Genomic DNA, 24,270 nt, shown 5'->3' with positions numbered 1-24,270 from the left:
CCCAGACCTGTGCTACCCAAGCATTCTCTCATATCCTAACAGATACAGAGCATAGTATCCGACCACGTGGAAACCTTAAACACACACCCTGCAGCGATGTGGGATCCCTTCCAACTAAGTCTTCCAGCTCACTTTTGCCAATATTGCAACTGCACTGGTTATTCCAACTGTGTCCTAAAGCTCATGAACGAATAGGTCCCAAATGATGCCTGCACAGCCCTCCACTTTTTTTTTTTTTGCCTCCACCTTTTAAAAGTCCTTTCTTAAACAGCTGGGCTTCCCAGGTGACACAGTGGTAAAAAATACACCCACCACTGCAGGAGACGCAAGAGACGTGGGTTCGATCCCTGGGTCGGGAAGATACCCTAGAGTAGGAAGTGGCAGCGCACTCCAGTATGCTTGCCTGGAAATTCCATGGTCACGAGAAGCCTGGCAGGCTACAGTCCATGGGTTGCAAAGAGTCAGACAGGACTGAGCATGCATGCTTCTTAAACAGCAGTGACTAAGGCCCCTTTGCTGTACCCAGTCTTCTAAGCCCCAGGCTGCCTGTGGCACCTGGATGGCAGCCCCTAGGGGTCCCCCACATCCTAGGGTGGCGATGGAGGAAGGGCAGGCCTGGCCAAGCATGAAGAATAAGTAGTCAGTTTTATTGGGCTCAGACTAGAAATCCACGAGTCTTGAGGACCTCTGTGAATTTGTCGGTTTTCTTCCTCTATGTTCTTTTCAGCCTGCTCCATAGCCTCGTGAGCTGCTGCTTTTTCCAACAGCGGATCTTGGCCGTCTCCTTTCTCTTCTCCTCCAGGGTGGCTCTTACCACCTGGTGGTACTTGGAGCCAGCCTCACGAGCCAGACACCCTAGGTGTAGGCGAACTTCGGAATAGGCTTCAGACGTACAGCCTTGAGGGCAGCGGGAACCACCATCGGCTTTTTCTTTTCGTAGGGTGGCGGGATCCCGTCAAACACCTTGAGGTGGCCCGGAGCGGCTGGGCCACGCTTGGTCCTGTGGGCCGCCTGCCTTGCACTGTCTGCCAGAAGATGTGTCTGGGGGCTCGGAAGTGGTCGGGGCCCCCAGAGGTGTTGGTGTTCATCTGCTTGCAGAGGAAGGCCAGGTACTTCCGTGTCCTTCTGTGGAAGCTGTCAGCACTGTTGATGCCCTCACAGTGCAGGACCACAGCCTTCCGGTCCAGAAGCACCCGCTTGGCCATGACGGCTGCCCGGTGGCCCAGGAGATGGCCTTGGCCATCGAGCCCCAGGACCTGCCTCTCCATCATCTTCAGCAGCCGCCCGGGAAAGCTGTTTTCAAACTTTTAAATAGTTGATTTCAGCTAATTTTTTGAGGATCTTACTAGAAACCTTGATATTCCTAATGTACCACACCAGGTTCTCCATAGATCATTATTCCCACAGGATTTGAAAACATGTAGCGTATTTAACACTCAGTGTGGGGAACTCAGTGCAGGGAAAAATAAGTTATTTCAGAAAACCAGGGCAGGAAGTCTTAGTAACTCAGCAAAGAAAAGAAAGCTATTAACTGCTTCTTTTATCTCCCACTTCCCCTTCTGTTACCCATTTTCAAAACAGTCCAAAAATCTGTTTGAGAATAATTTGTTACTGCAGTGTCACTTAAAATGTTCCTTTTGCGTCCTGTGTGTGTGCGCGCTCAGTTGTGTCAAACTCTTTGTGACTGACCCCCCCCCCGCCCCGACTGTAGCCCACCAGGCTCCTCTGTCCTTGGAATTTTCCAGGCAAGAATGCTGGAGAGGGTTGCCATTTCCTTCTCCAAGGGATCTTCCTGACCCTGGAATTGAACCCATGTCTCCTGCTTTGGCAGGCGGATTCTTTACCACTGAGCCACCCGGGAAATCCATTATAGTGTCCTAAGAAAAGGTTAAATCCCAAGCTGGAGAAACCTAAGAAGAAATGAATAATTTGAAAATAATTCATAATTCTATTTACAGACAACCACTGTTAACATTTGGTGTATCCTTCTAGACATATTATTTTGTCAAATTGAAAAACTACTGTATAGTAGTTTTGCAACTTTATATATGCTTTTTTCTTTTGGCTCATGTTACATCATAAGCATATATTATGACAGATTTCCCATGTACAGTCTAATTTTTAATCCAGAGGTGAATTAAAATTACCTAGATACTTACAGAGCATTTGTTGGTAGCAGGCTGAAAAGTATTGACTCAGATATGTCAAAATACAAAACAGAAGCAAAGCTCTAGAAGCAAAACTAAATAATCAACCACCAAGGGGGAAAAAGCTGCACATATATTTGTGTGCAAAAGACCACATATTTACATTGGCTTTTTAGTCATCTTTTCTCAAACAAGTCTTCACAAATTGTCTTTAAGCACAGCACTCTGAGAGCTGCTTGTTGAGTCCAAACTCACTTGAAATATAGTAGGAAATGAGAATTCATAAAAGCATTTGGAATTAATGTTAAACTCAGGGAGCTTAATTAAAAAGTGTGTGAGTGTCACAGAAGGGCCCAGTTTATTTCTGTCTGGGATTTTTTTTTTTTTTCCCCAAGATAGAATGTGATGTAAATTTTACTTGGATAGAGAAGAACTGTTCTTATTACTAGAAACCTGGTAAATTATGTGACTAATTTGTGATCTCAAAAGCCAAACAAATGTAGGACAGGCTTTGGGTTTGTTTTTTGGGTGGGGGGAGTCCACTGGGATCTTAGTTCACTGACCCGAGATCAAACCTCGGCCCTGGCAGTGAAAGCACCAAGTCCAAACTCCTGGACTCCCAGGGAATTCCCAGGACAGGCTTTTATTATTATTTCAAGAATATTTATTAATATTTATCTATTCATTTGTCTGCACCGGGTCTTCATTGTGCCATGTGGGATCTTTGATCTTTTCATTGCAGCCTGTGGGATGCAGTTTCCTGACCAGGGATCAAACCCTGGGCCCCTGCATTGAGAGCACGCAGTCTTAGCCACTGGACTACCTGTGAAGCCCCATACTTTTCTTGTTGAGGGATATCCATGAATCATTTATATTTGCAGTTGTTTTACTTTGTTTGCATTTGCCCCCGTTAGTCATAAGACCTTGAGACACTTAACTTTCCCAGTGCCTCACTTTCCTTCCTATCTGTACAATGAGGATAGGGATAGGACCTACTTTATTTGGCCACTGTGGGAATTAAAGGGAGAAATGTATTTAAAATGTTTAACACAATGCCTGGGACTTATGAGCTGCTTAATAAACGTTAGCTGTAGAACTAATACCACTATATCATTCAGGGTGACCTCCCCTACTTTCCCACTGGCATCTAATTCTTGAAACGTCTCCTCTCTCTTCCAGCAGAAAGGGCTTTTTGAGCTCTGATGGCAGTTTGTGGCTGTCCCACTTACATAAGAACTTAATACTTTTTACTTTAGTTACGGGGGCATGCAACTCTCTCCTTTACTAGAATGACACAGTTTTCTGAGGTCAGGATCATGCTTTATTCATCTTTATAACCCTAGTTCCTGGCACATACTAAAGCTCAGTAAATGTTGAATGAGTGCTTTTATGAATGTTGTGGGTGTACTTTTGCAGACATTCATTTAGATTGTTCGTGGCCTTGATTATATTCACCCTATTCACTAATGCAGATAATCACGAATTAAACATTTGTTTTGTCATGATTTGGTTATTTGTTGCTACATAATAAACTATGTCAGAGCATAATGGCTTAAAAGGCTTGCTTAGTGTTCTGGGGACTGACTGGGGCTCAGCTGGGCAGTTCTCCTGATTTTGCTGGCAGCTCTTCTGTAATTGCAGTCAGATGGCAGCTGAGGCCGGAATGTTCAAGATGGAATATTTACTTACCTGTTTGGAGCCTAAAGTGGTAGCAGGGCTCAGCTGGAATGCTGGCGTGGCTGGGCCTGGCTGCCAGGCCCTCTTTCTTCCTCCCACCCTCACACTTTCCTCCCCCGCCTCACACTTTCCTCCCCCCTCAACTTGGTCTCTCAAGAAGGATAGCCATGCTTCGTAAATGGCAGGACCCCTGAAAGTGCAAAAGCAGAAGTTGCCAGGTCATCTTAAGGCTGCAGCCTGGAGCCAGCACAGTTCAGCTCCTGCCTGTAACGATGCACGGATGACTGCATTGCTAGTCACCGCCCAGCCTGTATTCTCACCGAGAGGTCTCTACGAGGATCTGAGTGCCACAAGGCATGGTTTATGGTTCCCTGGGGCCATTAATGTAACAGACTGCCAAATCATATAGTAAAGTTTTCCTTTTGAAAGTTTAGTAAGCGTTTTTTAAGAAAGCCTAACTGTAAGAGAGACAAGAAGGAAATGTAGCAGCGCTTTTGAGTCCATACATGAAGCAGACAGTTCAGATTTTCTGCCACTTGACTGGCTTTGTGACGTGGGCAAGTTCATCTCTCTGATTCCTGTAGGTCACTCACCTACAGATGATTTCTTCATAGGGTTGTGGTAGAATTTAAGTGAGAGCACGGCTATAAGTACCTGGTACACAGGTGTTCGGTAAGTGGGGACGGCTGCTATATTGTTATTATTGCCATTATTATTACTATTATTATTAATGACTTATGTCTTGGTGTCAGTGTGAAGACAAAGAGCTAATCCTGTGAACCCAGAGGGAACATTTTGGTTAGCTTCTTCAATTTCAGTTGATTACTTTGTATCTTTGTCTTTTATTTTTGATTCCTATGTTCTTGTTAGCTAATCATATTTAAAGCCAGCCTCTAATAATTTTAGTTTCCTATAAGCAAAACAGTTGGGAGTATAAATTCTTAGATTAAAGTTGGAGGATAAAAATTCTTTTCTTCTGTAGTCATGAAAATCCATGGTTTAGAGGAGATTCCAGTTACTTCATTTCCTGAAACACAGGCATGTTATATTATAGACAGAGCTACTATATATTGCCACTTAAGACCAGAGATGTCTTAAATCAGATTCTACACAGGCTCTTTGATATTTTAGTAGCTAAACTCTAGAGCAAAATCAGTATCAGTCACTATTGTCTTGGAGGGCTGTGAAGTATCTTTTACTAGGGTTTTGTATGGCTTTGTACTGTTACATAAGCTTATTCACTTTTTGAGAACTTCTGTAAAACTTTAAAAGTTGCTTTGGAATTAAAATCAACTGCAGTGAAAAGTTTGTAAATTTTAATGGTCTGTTATACTAGAAGTTTTAGTAGAAAATTGGTTCTGAATATTGTTAATCAATATAAATAATGTATATTACATTTCCTTTCTGAGACCTTGAGTTATGTATCATTTGTATCCTTCTTAAATTTACTTTGTTACAAATTGTAACAGTTGTTTTGCCCTGAGTGGTTGTCTACCACACCTTTCCTTATGCAAGGACAAGAAATACACATTGTGGCAGGAAATGTCTTCAACCAATCACTTAACTTTACAGGTTTACCAGAATGCCTTAAAACGGATTCTGGGGGACTTCCCTGGCAGTCCAGTGGTTAGGACTGTGCAGTTCGAATGCATAGTGTGTGTGTGTGTGTTCCCTGGTTGGGGAAGTAAGGTCCCTCATGCCACATGGCCAAAAATGAAAAAATAATTTAAAAACAAACAAAATGGGGTCTGTATGCACTAAGCAGCTTGGTGCCTGGACAGACCGTGAACCTTTGAGTCATGCTGTTTTCTGGCACCGGGAGGCTGTGGGGAAGTTTTTTGGCTTCTTTGAGCTTTTTCTTCAATGTAGACAGTACAGACCCACCTCTCACAGTTGTTGGGATGAGTGAACAAGCTAACAGTGAGCCCACTGGACCATGGTGCCACATCAAGTACCAAGAAATTCACTCAGCAGTGAAGTCCACATTTTAAAATTAGTTGTGTAAAAGCCCAAGGAATGACCTTGATTGGTTACATGATTCGATTAAAGGTGACTGTAGCTTTGAATTAAGAGCTATTTCTGGGAGAAGAAACTGGTGCCAAGGAAGTGTCAAGTTTGAAACAGTGGTGGTCCAGGATTTATGAGCAAAAAGGAGTCACATTTACAATGAAATGAGAGGAGGTGAGTTTGGAAATGGATTCTCCCTTCTCGGGCCCTCTCACTGCTTTGTGTTCACACATTTCCTTTTTTTCTGAGGTTCTGAAACAAAACAAAACGTAGTGGGGCTCTGCAGCAGCAGCAGGAGCTTTTGAATTCTTTCTAAAGAGGAAGTTGACTTTACCCAACCAGTGCACTTCCTGTGTGTGTGGTATCCGTTAGGGAGAGATGCAGGACCTCCTTGGTACAGCGCTCGACTGCAGAATTTCCTCTTGCTGGTGGCGGTGGGGGGTCGAACTGTATTTCAGAGCTCCAGTTTGTCGTCTTCGTTTATCCTGGTATCTGTGAGGTCTGTGTGAATCACCTTGTTACCGTTGCAGGTTCTGATCCAATAATTCGGGATAGGACCTGAGATTTTCCATTTCTAACCATATTCCAGGTGAGATGTATCAAAATCCTAAGGCATTCTTTCCCTGGTTCTTTTTGAAAGGTTTTAAACACATACATGGGGTGGGGGGGCTTCTCTGGTGACTCAGACGGTAAAGAATCTGCCTGCAATGCAGGAGACCTGGGGTCAGGAAGATCCCCTGGAGAAGGTAATGCCTACCCACTGCAGCATTCTTGCCTGGGAAATCCCGTGGGCAGAGGAGACTGGCAGGCTACAGTCCATGGGGTCACAAAGAGTCAGACACTGCTGTGTCCGACTGACACACACACACAAACACATACACGATTAACGTAATTGTAATGAACAACACTTAGTTGCTAGTTTTTACGTATGTTAGGGCCTGATTCTCAGGTACCTGATCCCACAGTTGGGTGATGTGCTAAAGCAAGGACATTTTTAATATAACCCTCTTATTTTTTTAAAGTTCTCTAGTAACTTTACAGAGATTAATAGCAATTAAACTTGTTAGAATTTCTTTGTTCTTTATGATTTAAGAAATTATTTCACTTACTGCACAAGCAGCGTTGTAACTTACGTTAATGTTGAAAGGAGAAGAAATTGTTTCTACAATCTCCCCAGCCAATCAAACCATTTTTTCGCCCGTATTTCTTTGTAGCCCTTAGATGTGGGCATTTTTTGTTTTCACATGCTCGTGAACATTTCTGGGTAACTTTTTTGTTCTTAATGGTTTTATTTTTTTGGCTGTGCTGGGTCTTCATCGCTATGGGGGCTTTTCTCTAGTTTTGGGGAGTGGGGGCTACTCTGCAGTTGCAGTGGGTGGGCGTCTCAACGCAGTAGTTTCTCTTGTTGCTGAGCACAGGTTCTGGGGCCCACGGGCTTCAGCGGTTGTGGCTCCCAGGCTCTAGAGCACAGCCTCCGTAGTTGTGGTGAACAGGCTTAGTTGCTCTGCAGCATGTGGGATCTCCCCTAATCAGGGATTGAACCTGTGTCTCCTGCATTGGTAGGCGGATTCTTTACCCCTGAGCCACCAGGGAAACCCCTGGGCAACAATTTTGTATTCTGGTTTTCAGTTTTAGTGTTAGAGAATAAGTAGAAAGTTTTCAAAATTTCTCTGTTACCTGTTGAAATATTGGGCTTTATCCACATTTTGATACATTCTTTTCTTGGTGGATTTCTCTTAGCCTTCAAATGCTCTTTCTAAGATCAAGTTAGCAAAGGGTTAGGGTAATAAACATAATATGTCTTAGGAAATTAATATAATATTTGCAAAGTACAGTATGAACTTGGTTATGAAGTTGGTTAGATAGCATCACCAACTTAAAGGACAGGAATTTGAGTAAACGCTAGGAGATAGGAGAGGAAAACCAGCATGCTGCAGATCATGGGGTTGCAAAGAGTTGGACACGACTTAGTGACTGAACAACAACAAAATGTGAGCTTGCTTAAATTCAGCTGACTAGTGTATAGTTAGAATTTTCCTGTTAAGTGAGAAAAGGTGAATTGTGTGTTATCTGTATGCTTAAAAAGACAATCAGGTGTCTGTACAGACAGCTGACTTGTTTTCAGAATATCTGTGAGATGTAAGGATTTTTCTGTCATATCTCCTAGAACAAACCATTCTTAATCTGGGCTCTGAGGATCGAGGGTAGTGTGTCTCAAAGCATGGGCTGCAGAGTCACAGGTGTGCTTGTGAAAAAGGAGGACTCTGCCCGTCGTATGTTCCCCTGACCCCTTCTCCAAGCTAGTTCTGGGGTGGAGCCTTGCTATCTAAGCTATAACAGATTGTCTGATACGTGATTCTTCTGCAAACCAAGTTTCAGAATTACTGCTCTGGGCAAGCTGTGGTTGGGATCTGAGGGACTTTGTAATCTCTGATATTGAATCAGTTTCTTTTTGGTAGGGATTATTCATTTTTTCTGGGAAGGTCTATAAACCTCTCATTGAAATTCACAGAGGACCGTGACTCAAAGAGGATGACGTCATTGTCCCAGAGGTGTGCTTTGAACATCTTCTGCTTCCTGTGAACCTTTTGGATTGTAAATAAATTCTTAGTTTTTTTTTTTTTTTTTTAAACCATAATGAGGGCATTTTGTCCACAGTGTTGTTGTTGTTGTTGTTTTGCGCTTTTTAAAGCTATCATTTCTTTTCTACTTTTCAGTGAAATGAATTTTTTTTTTTTGGCAGGGGGAGGGTGGGCCTCATGGCATGTGGGATCTTTGTTCCCTGACCAGGGATCAAACCTATGCCCCGCTGCAGTGGAAGCATGGAGTCTTAACCACTGGACCGTCTGGGAAGTTCCAGTAAAATAAATTTTAATCTCTTCCTAATCTGATTTTTTTCTTTGGCACTGAAACATTACTATTTCCGAAAACTGCTTTGTGGAGATAATATTATTGCTAATGTTTATTTATTGAAAGCAACAATGTGCCGATTATTTTACCAAGTGCAGGGCGTAGACTATTTAATCCACAAGCAGCTCCATCGGGCGAGCGTAATTATCCTCATTTGAAGAACAAGGGCATTGAAGCATGGTGTATTTAATTATTAATAGCCTAATCCGATTGACCTCGTCTGTGAGTGATGGGATCAGGGTGTGAGGCTGTTCTGTCTCACCTGAAGGCAAACACTGAGCAGGTCTGCACAGATGAATCACATTTGGTTTACCAGTGACTGGAAGGTGATGTTGGGGTAGTGCCTTGAGATTATTATGGGTGATGCCTGTGGATCAGCCTTTCCTAGAGACTCTGAGTTTTTACGTTATTTCGTTTCAGATCAAGGAGAGTGCATCCCAGACAAGAGATGTCCTCAAACAGCATTTTAATGATTTAAAGGGAACGCTTGCAAAGCTCCTGGATGAGCGATTGGTGACCCTCTTGCAAGAGGTGGACACCATTGAGCAGGAGACCATCAAACCACTAGATGACTGCCAGAAGCTGATAGAACACGGAGTTAACACTGCAGAGGACTTAGTCCAAGAAGGTGGGAGTCCAGGGAGCCTGTTAAATGCGGCCCATTCAGGTCGACGTTGTGCTGGTTTCCCAGGGCACCAGCAGGCTTCCTGCCATCTCTGGGTGCTTAGGCTGTTCGTACCTTGGGAAAGTTTGTGATAATAGGATAACAGGGGTACAGTGAGGTATCCTAGGGTAAGTTGCAATTCATGTACTAATTATAGTAATTTACAAAACACAGTAAATGATCTTTCTTATGGTTCTATGATAACAGTCTCTCATTCTTAGTTAACACAGCAACTTTGCGATCATTTTGAATCTGTTCACGTAGTCTTCAAGGGTGTTGATGATTTAATTCCATTGTTATTTTTAGAAGGTTAAGGAGTAGGATTGGTGTTTACTCCTGAGACTGTAGTGGTTATATTCCTGAATGTAGTCAGTTACTTTGGTTAAAGCGTGCCCAGTTCTTCCCTTGCTAACTTCCTGCCTCCACGTCTGTCTACCTTCTTTCCTTCCCTCCTGTAGGTCTTTGTCAGGTACATTAAATAAAAAGGTACTAGTTCTGCCCTTTGGGGTTCACAGGCCGGTGAGAGAGGCACATATGGTGAGAGAGATCTAAGACCTCATGGGAGCACAAAAAGAAAAATGCTTAGCTCTGGAAGAGGGTGGGGTGGCTTCCAACAGGAGAACTTCCACAAAGGCTGAAGAAATTCATCAAGCAGGCAAAAGAGGAAAAGGAGTTCACAGCAAGACTGGAAACAGAAGTCATGCCAAGAATAAAGTGAATGGCATATCTGGGAGGTCTTGAATGAAGTCTTTTAGGCCACAGAGTTACATTAAAAAAAAAAAAAAGACACTGCCAACAGTTTGGAAACTGTATTAGGAGTTTTAAAGAACTAAAAAGTGCCTAATGAGAACACCATGGCAGCAGTCCAGATAGGAAATGACAGAGGCGTGACAGATGAAGGTAAAGCAGAGCAGGTTTTAAGATTTTTTGGACGTAGAATGATTGGTGATTTTACTGAGCTCTTCCTGTTGGTGTTGGCGATTGCCCAGTTATAGGATGGAGGAGGAAGAGAAGGGTTTGGGATGACCCAGGCCAGTGTGGTTTTAGATGACTGGTGAACTGTACCATTGACTGACTCAGGACATGAAGGGGGAGGGTGAGTGGTTAGACAGTTGGTTCTGGGTATGTTGAGCTTGAGGTGCTAAAGATATCAGGAGCTGGAAATGTGGGTATGATGCTAAGGAGAGAGATCCTACCTGGAGATGTGGAGTGGTGTGTACAACGCATCTGAATCCATGGGAATAAGTAAAGTCATCAAGAGAGAGCACAATATGATTAAAATGACTCCTTGGGATGTTCATATTTCCACTCTTTCTCTGTACTTTCTTTTTTAAAAATTATTAGAGGATAATTGCTTTACAGTATTGAGTTAGTTTCTGCCATACCTCAGCATGACTCAGCCATTGGTATGTATATATATGTCTCCTCCCTCTTGAACCTCCCTCCCACCTTCCACCCCATCTCTGTACTTTCAAATGGTTCAGGCTCACTCTTACTATTCTTAGAATTTAGGTTTACCTGAACTATGACATTTTCAAAGACCCGTCTTTCTTTCTCCATTAAAAACATTAAAGTAAAAGTTACATTTCAGTTAAAAAAAAAAAGGGGGGGGGAGGGTGCAATATGAGATGGGAAGGCTGTACAAGGTGGGACTCTGAGAGATGCCAACATTTAGAGGTCAGTTAAGGACAGAGGACTCAGGGAGGGAGCCTGAATGCCGTCCATTCTTCATTGAGTGCTGTGCGTGGCACAGAATAAAAAGTGTGTATGGCTCGCAAGTTGTCACTTCAGCCAGAAGTCAGTCCCCTTTCTGGTCTCACTTAGAATATAGTACTAGTGTTATGTGTACATGCTGATTCCACTTCCAGCTTCTCTTCAAGGACAAGTGTTTATTTGCCACTGACCATAACAGTGCGTTTGAGAAAATTCTTTTTAGCAGGACTGCAGAATGTCTTTCCCTGGGGGCTCAGCATTTGGAAACAGACTCAGCAGCAGTTCAGCACAGGTCAAGAGTGTGTACCCATCAGCATGAGGCCTAACCAGTGATTTTATTTTAGAAAATAAAATCCTTTGAGGCACATACATGTTTGTTACAGCATCTGCTGCTAAATTTTTTTTTTATACTTCAGAAATATTTTTAAATTTCAAACTTTTTCCTCCTTTCCCTTCCCAAGGGATAAAAACTTATTTATGGAATTGTGAGGATTCTGAAGCAGTGTTAGTATGCCTCTGTTTTCCTTTTGGTGAGGGGTGGGGTCATTGTTATGTGGTCTCAAAACACTTGAGTGACTCCAGGGCACAGTCAGACAGAAAACCGTTCTGGTAGTGTTCTTTAGGGCTGCGGAAGGACAGGGTCCCTGGGGACCTGGCCATACACTTGGTTGATAAACCAGGTTTCCACTTGCAGAGCAGAATCTTTCATCTCTGGCAGAATGCAGCCACCATGTACCCTGTTCCTCTGTGTTTCACTTTAAAGTCACTGCTGAAATAGTTCCTACACTTGCTTTTGGGGAATTTGTGACATCACATAAGAATCGTTTTCAAGAGATGCGGAGACCCACCTAACACAGGTGACCGTTTTTCCTGTACTGGTTCTCTTATCCCTGATTGTAGGTGAGCTCGCCATTCGGGGAGGTATAGGAGAACAGAATGAAAAGCTCTGGAGCTTTACCAAGAAAGCCTCGCACATCCAGCTGGACAGGTGAGAGCGCGTGTCTCTTGGGCTTAAACTGCTTTTCTTTTTTTTCTCTCTCTCTCCCTCTCTCCTCTTTTTCCTGTTAAAAATTATGATTCAAGGAGATAGTATATTTTTCAAAGTTTCACTACCCATTACCAGTATTACTAGTGTGGAATAGTCGGGATTGTAATCTATGAAATAGAACTACTACAGATTTTCTTCAATCCTAACATGTAAGAGAATCATTAAATTTTAAAAATTCTGGACATATCATTAAAACTGAGTCATGGCTCAGACCACAAGGTCCTGCTGTTTAGCACAGGGAATTGTATTCAATAACCAATGATGGACCACAATGGAAAAGAATATAAAAAAGAATGCATGTAGTATGTGTAAATGAATCACTTTGCCATACAGCAGAAATTAATGCAATACTGTAAAGCAACTGTACTTCAGTTGAAACAAAGAAAATTGAGTCACAACTCAGTAAACCAAATCTTTTGACATAAACTTGACAGTTGTGATCCTATCCCTTTTCATCCCCACTGCCATTAGCATTATTTACCAGCGGCTCCTGCGTCCTTACAGCATGTGACTGATTGAAAATGTTGCTTGTTGGGAAGCCCCTGGCTGTGCACTGGTTAGGATTTCATTCTCTCATTGCTGAGGGCCTGGATTCAACCCCTGGTTGGGAAACTAAAATCCCACAAGCCACACGTTTGAGTCAAAAAATAAATAAGTGAAATGACAAATAAAATATTCTTTGTTAATTTGTTAAAAATTGATGTATAGTTGATTTTCAGTGTTGTATGTGTTTTGGGGTATACAACGTGTGCTGTGCTTAGTTGCTCAGTCATGTCTGACTCTTCGCAACCCCGCGGGCTGTAGCCCACCAGGCTCGCTCCTCTGTCCATGGGGATTCTCCAAGCAAGGATACTGGAGTGGGTCGCCATGCCCTCCTCCACGGAATCTTCCTAACCTAGGGATTGAACCCAGGTCTCCCACATTGCACGCAGATTCTTTACCGATTGAGCGTCCAGGGAAGCCCACTACAACATAGTGATATGCAATTTTAAAAGCTATACTCCCTTGTATTTTTAACTCTTGGTTAAAAGTCTCATAAACATGAGCTTTCTTTCCTCAGCCTACCAGAAGTGCCTTTACTAGTTGACGTGCCTTGCTTATCTGCTCAATTGGATGACTCAATTCTTAACATAGTGAAAGACCATATTTTTAAACATGGAACGGTAGCATCTCGCCCACCGGTACAGATAGAAGAATTGATAGAGAAACCTGGAGGCATCATCGTACGGTGGTGTAAGGTATGTAATTCAGAACTGTAGAAGTGGCTTCAGCATTATGAATTTGAGTTTTAGGGGCCTTTACAATTTTTTTTATTAGTTACTGTTTTCTTCTCTGCGTGAACAAAAGTGCCTTTTGCTTTACAATTAAGGTCATAGGGAACTTGAACTAGCTGTTGCTTTGAGATGAACAGTTTTGAAGGTACTTTTTAAAATCTCTGTATCAAAACGTTTGCCATCACACATTTCCCAAACGTAACTTGGTGAGTTGAGAATTGCTCCCATTTCTGTTTATTAGAAAAGTTCAGAAGGTATTAGTGAATGTTGGCTGTTGGATATTTTTCTGTTCAACATTGAACTAGTACCTCTGAAATAAAAGTTCAAAAGTATGTTCTTTTCCCCCACACTCTCAGCATTACCAAGAATTTTGTGTATTGGTCATATTAAGCATGTGATAAGTCATATTATGCATGTGAATTACCATATTTTAGATAAAAACCATGTCCAAGTGAGTCATAATATCTTGGCTGTTGACAAATACATCATTCAGAGGTGGGTGGTCAGCTTCTGGAAACTTTTCTTAAATGGGATTTTTACTTTTGTTACAAAATTGTTTTTCTTGTTTTTGATTAATTTTTTATTCTTTTCATTGTTTTTAATGAAATTTTAAAAATGAAGCCTTTGTACAGAAGAAAGAAGTAGATACTTCTGTTGGTTCAAAACAAAGACTCTTATTGTATTTCTGGTTTTTTTTGCCTGTCAGTTCTTTTGTTATAAGTATTATTATTCATGCTTTCTTGCATACACATTTAAGATTTTCTAAAGTATATACCTAGCTGTAAAACTATGAGGTAGCATATTAGATCTATACTCTACCAGGAGATAACCAAACTCTTCCCAAAGTGATTGTCCCCGAGTGTCCTTCTCCCAGTGGTGTACACATGCCTCTTACTCTGCATCTTCACCGGTACTTGGCATTGTCAGACTTTATATCTTTGCCAGTGTAGTACCTCATGGTGGATTTTGACTGCATTTTCCATACTACAAGTTAGGCTGCATATCTTTATATATTTTCAGCTGCTTATATTTCTTATTCTGTAAAACACTGACTCGTGTCTTCTATGCATTTCCCTTGCTGGCTGCCTTGTTTTCTTTTATAAGTTTTACATATTACATTTTACAAAGTCCTTTATATATTTCAGATATTACCTCTCTCTTAGTTACATGAATAATGTAGTTGTGGGATGCTTGTCTTTGAATTTTGACTGTCTTATCTTGGGCTTTATTGTGTAGGAAACACATCGATACTTCAAAGGAAGCAGATCTGTTCATATCACACCGGGGTTATAAAGCACGTGGTTCAGGGACTTGTGGCAGTCCAGTGGTTAAGAATCCGCCTGCCAGTGTAGGGGATGCAGATTCAATCCCTGGTTGGGGAACTAAGATCCCACATGTCTAGGGGCAACTAAATCCAAGTGCTTCAATGAAGACTCAGTGCACCAAAAAAAAAAAATAAAATAAAAACACATGGTTCAGTAAGGAAAAGAAGGGAAATAATGATGTCATATTTTCTCTGAGCTTCCTGAGACCAGCTCATATTCAGCATATGGGCCTGTTTGCTCAGTCCCAAAGGCCCCCATTCAGAGTTAGGTTGTAATGCTGAGAGAAGTTGTTCTCTGACTTCTGCCTAACATAAAGCCTTTCTCCCCAGGTGGATGACGACTTTACCGCCCAAGATTACAGGCTCCAGTTCCGTAAATGTACTTCCAATCATTTTGAGGATGTATATGTAGGCTCTGAAACGGAATTCATTGTGTTGCACATAGACCCCAACGTTGATTATCAGTTCAGAGTCTGCGCCCGAGGAGACGGCCGACAGGAGTGGAGTCCGTGGAGCGTCCCCCAGATCGGTCATTCCACACTGGTGCCGCATGGTATGCCGTTGCCCTCTTACTCCTGAAACTTTCCTATGTATGAAGACTTGTATTCTTTGCTAAAAGGCAGCCCACTGACAACCCTTTTTCCTAAGGATAGACCCTGAATTGATGGAGAATGACATGAGACACATCTTTTACTTCCTGCTCAGATTATTTCATGTGGATTTTGATAAATTTTCATTCATCCCCAAATGGGCTAACCAGGTGGTTCAAGTGGTAAAGAACCCGCTTGCCAATGCAGGAGATGTGGGTTCAATCCCTGAGTTGGGAAGATCCCCTATAGTAGGAAATGGCATCCCACTCCAGTATTCTTGCCTGGAGAATCCCATGGACAGAGGGGAGCCTGGTGGGCTACAGTCCACGGGGTTGCAAAGAGTCAGACACGACTGAGCATGCATGCACACGAGGTTCCCCAAGTAGTGCCAGATAGGAGTAGAAACGTCCCTAAAAGCAAAGGTTTGTAAATATTGCCTTAGAAGACTGCAGTATTTAACCCAAACCTTCAATGTATATCTTGCTAGGGGCTTTTTTTTTTTTTTTTTTTCAAAAAAAGTCTTATGATTTGAAATTGATCTCTCGTATTACTTTTTAAAAATATTTAGACTCATTTCTTAATTACCTTTTAGGTTGGAATAAGCTCAAACATGATTTTATTGAGTAGTAAGGGATAATGCTTGTTTGATCTTCCTTGCCACAAATGTGCAAGAAGAGACTAAAATCTTTGTGGTATGTAGGATTAACCATGACACCCTATCACTGAATTTTTCCCTTTATTGAACTTGCCCATGACTCCTAAGAGTGGCGTCTTCCACTTCCAAGTTTTATTTAATATATCTGTGTCGAAGGTTTTCCCCAAATGATTCTAACAGTTTTCAATATCTTTTGCTTTTTAAAAAGAGTGGACAGCTGGCTTTGAGGGGTACAGCCTGAGCAGTCGGAGAAACATAGCACTTCGTAACGATGCCGAGTCGTCCGGTGTTCTCTACTCCAGCGCGCCCACTTACTTCTGTGGGCAGACGTTAACATTCAGGCAAGTGGATATTAAAAGATCTGACTCTCAGGCCTTGGGCAGTAGCGGGAAGTACTCAGAGCATCCAGGAGCTTCTGGTCTAAAGAGTCCTGAGTTTATTCTGTCATTTCTAGGCAGTATTACCTTGGAGCCATTTCCTTATTTCTCTTTGCTTCGCTTTTCTCATATGTAGTCATAGGGTTATTATGAGCATGAAGTGAGATAAAGTGTTTAAAATGCCTTCCTTTGCTTGATAACATAGTGCACCATGGTGTTTAGGTCTTCTTTCCTCCTGGTAAATAGAGATAAACAGAATATCTCTCAAAAGTCCATCTTAAAAATTCAGAGGTCCCCAATTTTTTTTTTCCTTTGTGAATCCAAAAGAGCAGGTTTCAGTGAAAGACAGCCTAAGGAAACGTACTGTGTGTAGATACATGTGGTATATATGTTTAGTCTTTGTAAAATAAAGTGGAAAACAAGCCTCTCCTGCCACCAGTTATTTTCTATTTCTTCACCCATTGCTCCCTGTCTTAGAAAAATTCCCTTTTCCTTGTTTTCATGTTTGCTGAGATACATTCTCTGTAGTCCTGTTTCTAAATAACTTTTCCTGAGAACCAAAGCCCAGTTTTGATTGAGGAAAGTAAAGCTCGCCTGATGTTCACCATACACCCCTCAGTGTAGCAAGCTCTCCTCTAGGTTTTAAGTCGTGAGAATCGTGGGATTTTATTGTGAATGCTTGTTCCGGGTTACTCTTGTTCTCAGTCTCTTGTATAAGGCATGGAGAGTATCTGAAAGTTTTCTCTAAGCTAATGTTGCCATGTTCTCCACCAGCCAAGTCATTTGAACCGTCAGCATGATCAGAATGCACTAGTTTATGCTTTGTCTCATTTCTGACACCTCCCCTTGCCCCTTACGTTACAATGAAAGAATGACTTAATAACCAGAAAAATACTGACAGAGAAGTAAGGAGTCTAGTACCTAACATCGACTTAGTTATTCCCCGGGTAATCAGTTTTCTGAACTAACAAATCTCTTCTCTGCTTATGTCCCTTGTTGATAGAGATATTCCCATTAGTGAGTCTTCTGAGCAGAAGGGACTTCTGTATAATGACAGGGCTTCCTGAGTTAATAGGTTCAGGCCAGATATCTCAGCTCATAATAAGAATAATAATCAGTGTAATATTGCAGTTTTAAGTTGCATTTACCATGTGCCAGGTGCTATTCTAAGCATTTCACTTATTGCTTCTCATAACCCAATGAAATAGGTTTAGTTACCCATTTTATGGATGAAGATACTGAGGCACAGGGAAGTCCAGTCACTTACCCAGGGTCACACAACTAGTAAATGGCAAAGCTAGGATTTGAACCCAGTCAGTCTGGGTCCCATGATTTTAACACTGGTCTTTATTGCTTCTTGGGCTTCCCTGTGGCAGGAAAATAATTCTCCTGCCAATGTAGGAGACTTGAATTCGATCCCTGGGTTGTGAAGATCCCCTGGAGAAGGAAATGGCTACCCACTCCAGTGTTCTTGCCTGGGAAATCCCATGGATAGAGGAGCCTGGCAGGCTACAGTCCATGGGGTTGCAGAGTCAGACACGACTTAGCGACTAAACAACAAACAGCGATATTGCTTCTTGTTAGTCTTTTTCATGCCAGAGGGTGGAAATGTACAGTTTCTCCATATCCTTAGCTCTCTTCTTTTCCCGTCTTCTGTGACTTTTCTCGCTTGGTGATGGTGATCGGATGCTCTTCTACCGGTAACTTCTTCCTCTGTGAACCCAGGGGAACCCGGCCAATAGATGACCTACTTAGGTTTATTTCTTAAGTCATTCAATAAATGTTTTTAGGTTACGACATTAGAAATTACACATTGATTTGCATCCACCTCCTTTCTGCAGCCTGTGGCCTGACAGTTGGCCTAACCCATTAGCTCCTCCTTCCTCCTCCAAAGGTGCTTGACTGGGCCCCTCTTGGCAGGTGATTAACTGACAGTTAAGCTCAGTATTACCTTAGTCAGACCTTTGCATTTTTGTCATTTTTCCTTTGAATGTGGATTGAAAATGTTTTCTTTTGTTGTTTAAAGTAATGCTGGTCATTGGCCATGACGGCAGAAGATGTGAATGGTGTGTTTGTGTTGGGGGCACCGTCTTGTGTTTGGGGGGAGGGCGCAGGCAGATACGCCTACTTGAATAAAGGTAAACTTTATCTAGTTTTTTAAGGACTTCATAGTCAGAGGGGTGATTATACTCCTGCAGGCCCTGTCCTGTGGCTCAACCCAGTCTATGCTGAAGTTTCTGAAATGCTTCGAGCTGCTGATGTCAAAGAAACCTGTTACTGGCCAGCTCTTAACAGTCTCTCCAGCCCAGCCTCAGGTGATGCCCGGGTCCCCTCCTTCCCGGCCACTCCCTGACTTCCTGTCTTGAATATTCCTGCCTTCCCTTGCTTCTAAAATTTCCCGATTATACTATTTTTTAAACCATATTTTTACTGTCTCTTCTCTACCACCTCCTTTCTTTAGCTTCCCTTAGTCTGATAAAATATTTGCTGATCTGTAAAGTGTGTAGAAATATCTCAGAATATCACTGTTACTCAGACTTGAGCCCTGAGAATATATTCTATGCATTGGTAGTTTAATATTAAGTAAAGAATCTGGGATATTGAGAAATCTCATTTTTATAAGAGCATATCTGGGAAGAAGAAAATTTTCTTTGATGGTGAGACTTTTGTCTTAGTTCAGAAAATTATTTAATAATTCTTGGTTACTTGTGAATAAAGGAACTTTGTAATCCTCATTTCTCCTGTAAGCATTGTCATAGTCAGCTTATGCCCTATTGTTGCAAATAGCCTTGCTTTGCCCAATGCCAAGGAAGCCCAGAGGGAGAGTAGTCTTCCACGGTTGCTGTAAATGTTTGGCGAAGTGCTTAATTTTTTAAACTTTATTTTTTGCAATTGTTACCTATAATGAGGGCATCCCAGGTGACTCAGTGGTAAAAGAATCCACCTGCCCATTTAGGAGATGGGAATTTGATCCCTGGGTCGGGAAGGTCCCCTGAAGGAGGAAACAACAACAAATATTCTTGCCTGGAAAATTCCATGGACAGAAGAGCCTGGCAGGGTACAGCCCATGGAGTGACAAAGAGTTGGATACTACTGAGTCCATCTATAATGAGCTTTCTGAGCCTGGATAGTGTTTGGAGAGGAGGTGGTGGTGTAAGCTTGTATGTTCTCCACCCTACCGGGCTTTTTCAGTTTGGAGGGAAGTGTGGCTAAAGTTGACCTTGGAGTGTTGGTATTGTTGCAGCACTTGACGACGTTGCCATGTGAGTAATAGAAGCTGATTTTGGTTCTCTAATACATATATATTTATTAAAAAATAAATAAAAACGGGGACTTCCCTGGCAGTCCAGTAGTTAAGACTCTATGCTTCCACTGCAGGGGGCTCCAGTACGTCCCTGATTGGGAACTAAGATCCCGTATGCTGTGCTGTAAAAAAAAAAAAAATATGGAATCTAGAAAGACGGTCATGACGATCCTATATGCAAGGCAGCAAAAGAGACACAGATGTGTAAAGAACAGACTTTTGGACTATGTGGGAGAAGGTGAGGGTGGGATAATTTAAGAGAATAGCATTGAAACATGCACATTACCGTATGTAAAATAGGTGACCAGTGCAAGTTCGATGCATGAAGCAGGGCACTCAAAGCTGGTGCTCTGGGACAACCCAGAGGGATGGGGTGGGGAGGGAGTGGGGTTCAGGATGGGGGGACATACTGTACACGTGGCTGATTCATGTTGATGTATGGCTAAAACAACCACAATATTGTGAAGAAATTATCCTCCAATTAAATAAATTAATTAAAAAAAAAATCTTCCTTTTAACAGCCTTCCTTATCCTGGTAGCCTCGGAGGTTACTGTCTTTCTCTTTCCCCATGAGGAAATGAGAGCAGAGAGAGACTGACTCATCAATATTTAAATCCTGAGCGTCTCACCCCAGTCTGTGCTCTTAACCACTGTGCTACCCTGCCTTTCACAAGTAACATGATGTGGTAAATCGAGTGGTAAATCAGCTGGCTATTTTTTGTTAACTTTTTTCTTCCAAGAACATCAAAAAGTAAAGTTCCACTAGCACTTTCACAGGTCCTCCCCTAGGCAGTGTGGCCAGGTTTTGGTAGCTGGTACTGAAATTGACAACCCTTGATTATATCCTTGCCCTGGGACTGTGTCAGTGGCGACTGTCAATCAATGGGACGGGACGAGGGGGGAAGTCATGTTCCAGTTACTTATTGTTGTGTAACAAGCCACCCCCAAACTTAAACAACTCTAGTCACTTATTTAGCTCAGGAAACTACAGTTCGCAGAGTATGGCAAGGACAACTCATCTCTGCTTATGTGGAGTCAGCTGGGGTGGTTTGACCAAGGATGGTGGATCGACTTCCAAGATGACCTGTTGACATGGCTGGCAGGTTGATTCTGGCTCCTGGGGCCTCTCTGTGGACTGCCTGTGCCTGCTCATAGCCTGCTGGCTGGGTTCCAAGAATCAGCATCCCAAGAGGTAGGAAATAGAAACTGAGAGCTTCTTAAGGTCGAGCCTGGAGACTAACCCAGCATCATTTCTGCCATGCTTTGTTGCTCAACTGCTCACAGAGTCCAGATCCCAGGGAGGAGACGTAGACCCTGCCTTATTTATTGATATTTTTTGCCGTGCCTTGAAACAAGTGGGATCTTAGTTCCCCAACCAGGGATCAAACCCGTGCCCGCTGCCCAGTCTTAACTACTGGACCGTCAGGGAGATCCTTAGAGCCTGCTTTTTTTTTGTTGTTTTGGTTGACCTTCCTTGACCAGCACTCAGACTCACCCCCCGCAGTGGAAGTGCAGAGTCTTAACTGCTGGACCACCAGGGGAAGTCCCTAGACTGCTGCTTGATGGAGGAAATATCAATGAATCTGGGGGCTTTCTGTTAGAAATGCCATGGTTGGTAGCTGTTAGAAAGGGGTTTCTTGGAATATGTGCATTTGGTTTAATGCTTGCCTTGTTTGAACATTAGCATTACCTTTGGTGAATGAATTTAAGCTGGAGGAGATCTCTATTTTTCTGTACAAGCTTGGTCTCTGTCATTACCAAGTGTATCTTTAATACTAATTACTACCTCTTCATATCGTAAAAAAACAAAAATCTCAGTCTAATATAATTTTATCTGGTAAAATCCCAGCTGGGCATAATCTCTACTAGGATTAGGAAGATAATTTAACTATAGGGTCTTTGAAACCTTATCACTTTCTTCTTTTATTGAGACAGTGCCCTGTCCCAGGTGAATACAGCTTTGCTGGTGTTTTCTGTTTTGTTAGAGTGATCCCCTCTGGAGGCTTGATGTGTAGTTCTTTCCGGGTGAAGCTTGTGTCTTATTACAGGTGTGGGGTATGTTGTCAGACAGAAGTTTTCCCCACAGACCTTTTATTATAGACTTGGATGAGATAAGACAGGTGGTTCCTAAGTAGACTAAGGATTCTGTAGTTTTTAGTTTGTTTGTAGAGAGAGGATGACATGAAATCATAGAATCATATCTGCTTTGGGATGTTCACAAGGAGTTATAACCATTCCTTACAGATAATCTGAGGAATATTTCTTATACTTTTTTCCTATCCATATCTCTGTCTGAAACTGCTTTTCTAAAATGTAAGGACAGTTCTCTTGCTCACCTGAGGTCTTTCTGAATGATGCTGACCATTTCATTCAACGCTTATTCCACTCTGATGGTATTTACACTATTTGGTATGGTTGGGAATGCAAAGTTTTTAAAAAAAGAAAAAACAAGAACCTTTGGCTAATAGTTTATAAGTTAGGATAAGAGAGATTCTGAGGAACTTCCCTGGTGGTTCCGTGGCTAAGACTGTGCGCTTCCAATGCTTCCGTTGCAGAGGGTATGGGTTCGATCCCTGGTCAGGGAACTAAGATCCCACATGCCGTTCAGCGTGGCTAAAAATAAAGAAACTGGTAGCACCGTAGCACCATTAAAAAAATATGATTAGACAGTCAAACCCAAAAAAAAAAAAATCCTGAATGCTGTGAGATATAGGGGAAGGGAAATTTACTTCTAGATGAGGGGATGATGAAGGCTTTATCTCAGAGTTAGAAAGGACAGTTCAGGTAGGGAAATAAAGCAAGAACCAAAGATATGGAGGAGGGAAAATATGGAGAACAGGAAGTAATTGGTATAAATGGAGTTAATAGAGACAGGCACATAGAGAGAGCCCCAGAAAAGTAGGATATTCTTAGTTCTGAAGAATTTAATGAGTTAATGTCTATAAATCCTCATTACATGCTCAGGAGGTAGAAATGTTATATAGATGAGGAAACTGAGGTGTAAAAAGATTAAACCACCTGCCTGAGGTTGTACAGATTCTTTTGGGGGATTCATACCGTGAGGCATGTGGGATCTTAACCAGAGATGGAACCTGTGCCTCTTGCAGTGGAAGCGTGGAGTCCTAACCACTGGACCACCAGGGAGTTCCGTGTACAGATTCTTATAGTTATCCTGAGATTCAGATCCTGGCAGTCCAGCCCCGTAGGTCTCTCTCCGCTTGGACCTAGAATGTGACAGGAAGCCATTGGAGGACATTGAGCAGATGAATGAGGTGATCTGATGTGCGTTTTACAGGTGGTTTTGGCTGCTGGGTGGAAAGAAGTCTGGAAAGTGGTGAAGGCCTGGAGACCAGTTAGGAGGCTGGAGAGGAGGGGCAAAAATGTTAACCAGAAATGAGGGAAAAGCTGCGCTCAGCATTAAAGGGTTAATCTTGTTGACAGCTCAACCTGGACCAGAAGTTAGTGATAAGTGGTCAGAATCTGGGTTTATTTTGAAGGAAGCACTGACAGGATTTATTGACAAGTGGTTGTAGGGTATGAGAAAAGTGTAACCTCCGGGTTTTCGGAGTAAGTAACTTAGGGTAGAATTGTCATTTACTGAAGTAGGTGAGGCCTTTTGAGGAACCTGTTTCTGGGTGAATATCAGTTTGTTCTTTCACAAATTAATTTCCTTATAAGACATTTAAGTGAAGATGTGGAGTGGACAGTGAATATACAAGTGTGGAGTTAAGTGGAGAAGACCAGGCTGAAGATACTAGTGAGAGGTTTTTTTTTTTTAGTTTTTTTTTTTTTGTCTGCACTGTGCAACATGTGGGATCTTTGTTCTCTGACCAAGGATCGAACGTGTACTCCTTGCATTGGAGGTGTGGGTCTTAACCACTGGACTGCCAGGGAAGTCCAACTTCAGAGGTTTTAACATGGTGGTTTAGTCGCTAAGTCATGTCCTTCTCTTGGCGACCCCATGGACTGTAGCCTGCCAGGCTCCTCTGTCCATGGGATTTTCCAGGCAAGAGTACTGGAGTGGGGTGCCATTGCCTTTTCGAGTAGATGCATAGCAGTACCTTAGTTCTGAATTTTTTCTACTCTGGAAACTTTTTGGAGGAATGAAAGAGGTGGGGGAACCCAGAAGTGCTTTTTCAATAGAACTAAGTAATACAGAAAACTCAAATTCCAAATTAGCTGTAAAGACTTCATAAAAACACAACTAGGCAGGAAGTCATGATATTTGCTGGCCAACCTCAGAATCTCCAGATATTCAGTCCCAAAAGAAGACCCCACAAGACTATGATGGCCAGGACAGAACAGTGCTTGAGTGTTCCTGAGGAAGCAGAGAGAAAAGGTGTAACAAATCTCCAGGGCAGTCAGAGTGCATCACTTTACGAAGCAGGGGCTGTGTCTTTTGGTGACAGTGGACAGTGGTCTGTAAGCAGCCTTTGACGAGAGCTCCTCTGTCCATGGAATTCTCCAGGCAAGAATACTGGAGTGGGTTGCCATTTCCTCCTCCAGGGGATCTTCCCGACTTAGGGATCGAACCCAGGTCTTCTCCTGCATTGCAGGCAGATTTTTTTTCACCGTCTCAG

The 24,270-nt window shown here is 42.4% G+C and overlaps 1 protein-coding gene, 1 non-coding gene and 1 pseudogene across 2 annotated transcripts in view; 2 read left to right on the top strand and 1 right to left on the bottom strand.

The window, feature by feature from the left end:
- Positions 1–24,270, top strand: part of CRLF3 (cytokine receptor like factor 3) — a 41,009-nt gene that overhangs the window by 5,744 nt on the left and 10,995 nt on the right. Inside the window, exons 2-6 of the mRNA XM_070390410.1 lie at positions 9,162–9,369; positions 12,019–12,106; positions 13,227–13,404; positions 15,095–15,317; positions 16,218–16,350. Coding sequence (XP_070246511.1) covers positions 9,162–9,369; positions 12,019–12,106; positions 13,227–13,404; positions 15,095–15,317; positions 16,218–16,350 — 830 coding nt within the window. The remainder of the gene's footprint in view (positions 1–9,161; positions 9,370–12,018; positions 12,107–13,226; positions 13,405–15,094; positions 15,318–16,217; positions 16,351–24,270) is intronic.
- LOC102286572 (large ribosomal subunit protein uL13-like) lies at positions 6–1,692 on the bottom strand (annotated as a pseudogene).
- LOC138984009 (small nucleolar RNA SNORA30/SNORA37 family) lies at positions 20,453–20,583 on the top strand. Its single transcript, XR_011461370.1, has one exon. It is a non-coding gene; the product is annotated as a small nucleolar RNA SNORA30/SNORA37 family (small nucleolar RNA).

The sequence above is a fragment of the Bos mutus genome, chromosome 19 (genome assembly GCF_027580195.1).
Source record: "Bos mutus isolate GX-2022 chromosome 19, NWIPB_WYAK_1.1, whole genome shotgun sequence".
NCBI classification, from domain to species: Eukaryota; Metazoa; Chordata; class Mammalia; order Artiodactyla; family Bovidae; genus Bos; species Bos mutus.
This window is presented reverse-complemented; position numbering and strand designations above follow the sequence as displayed.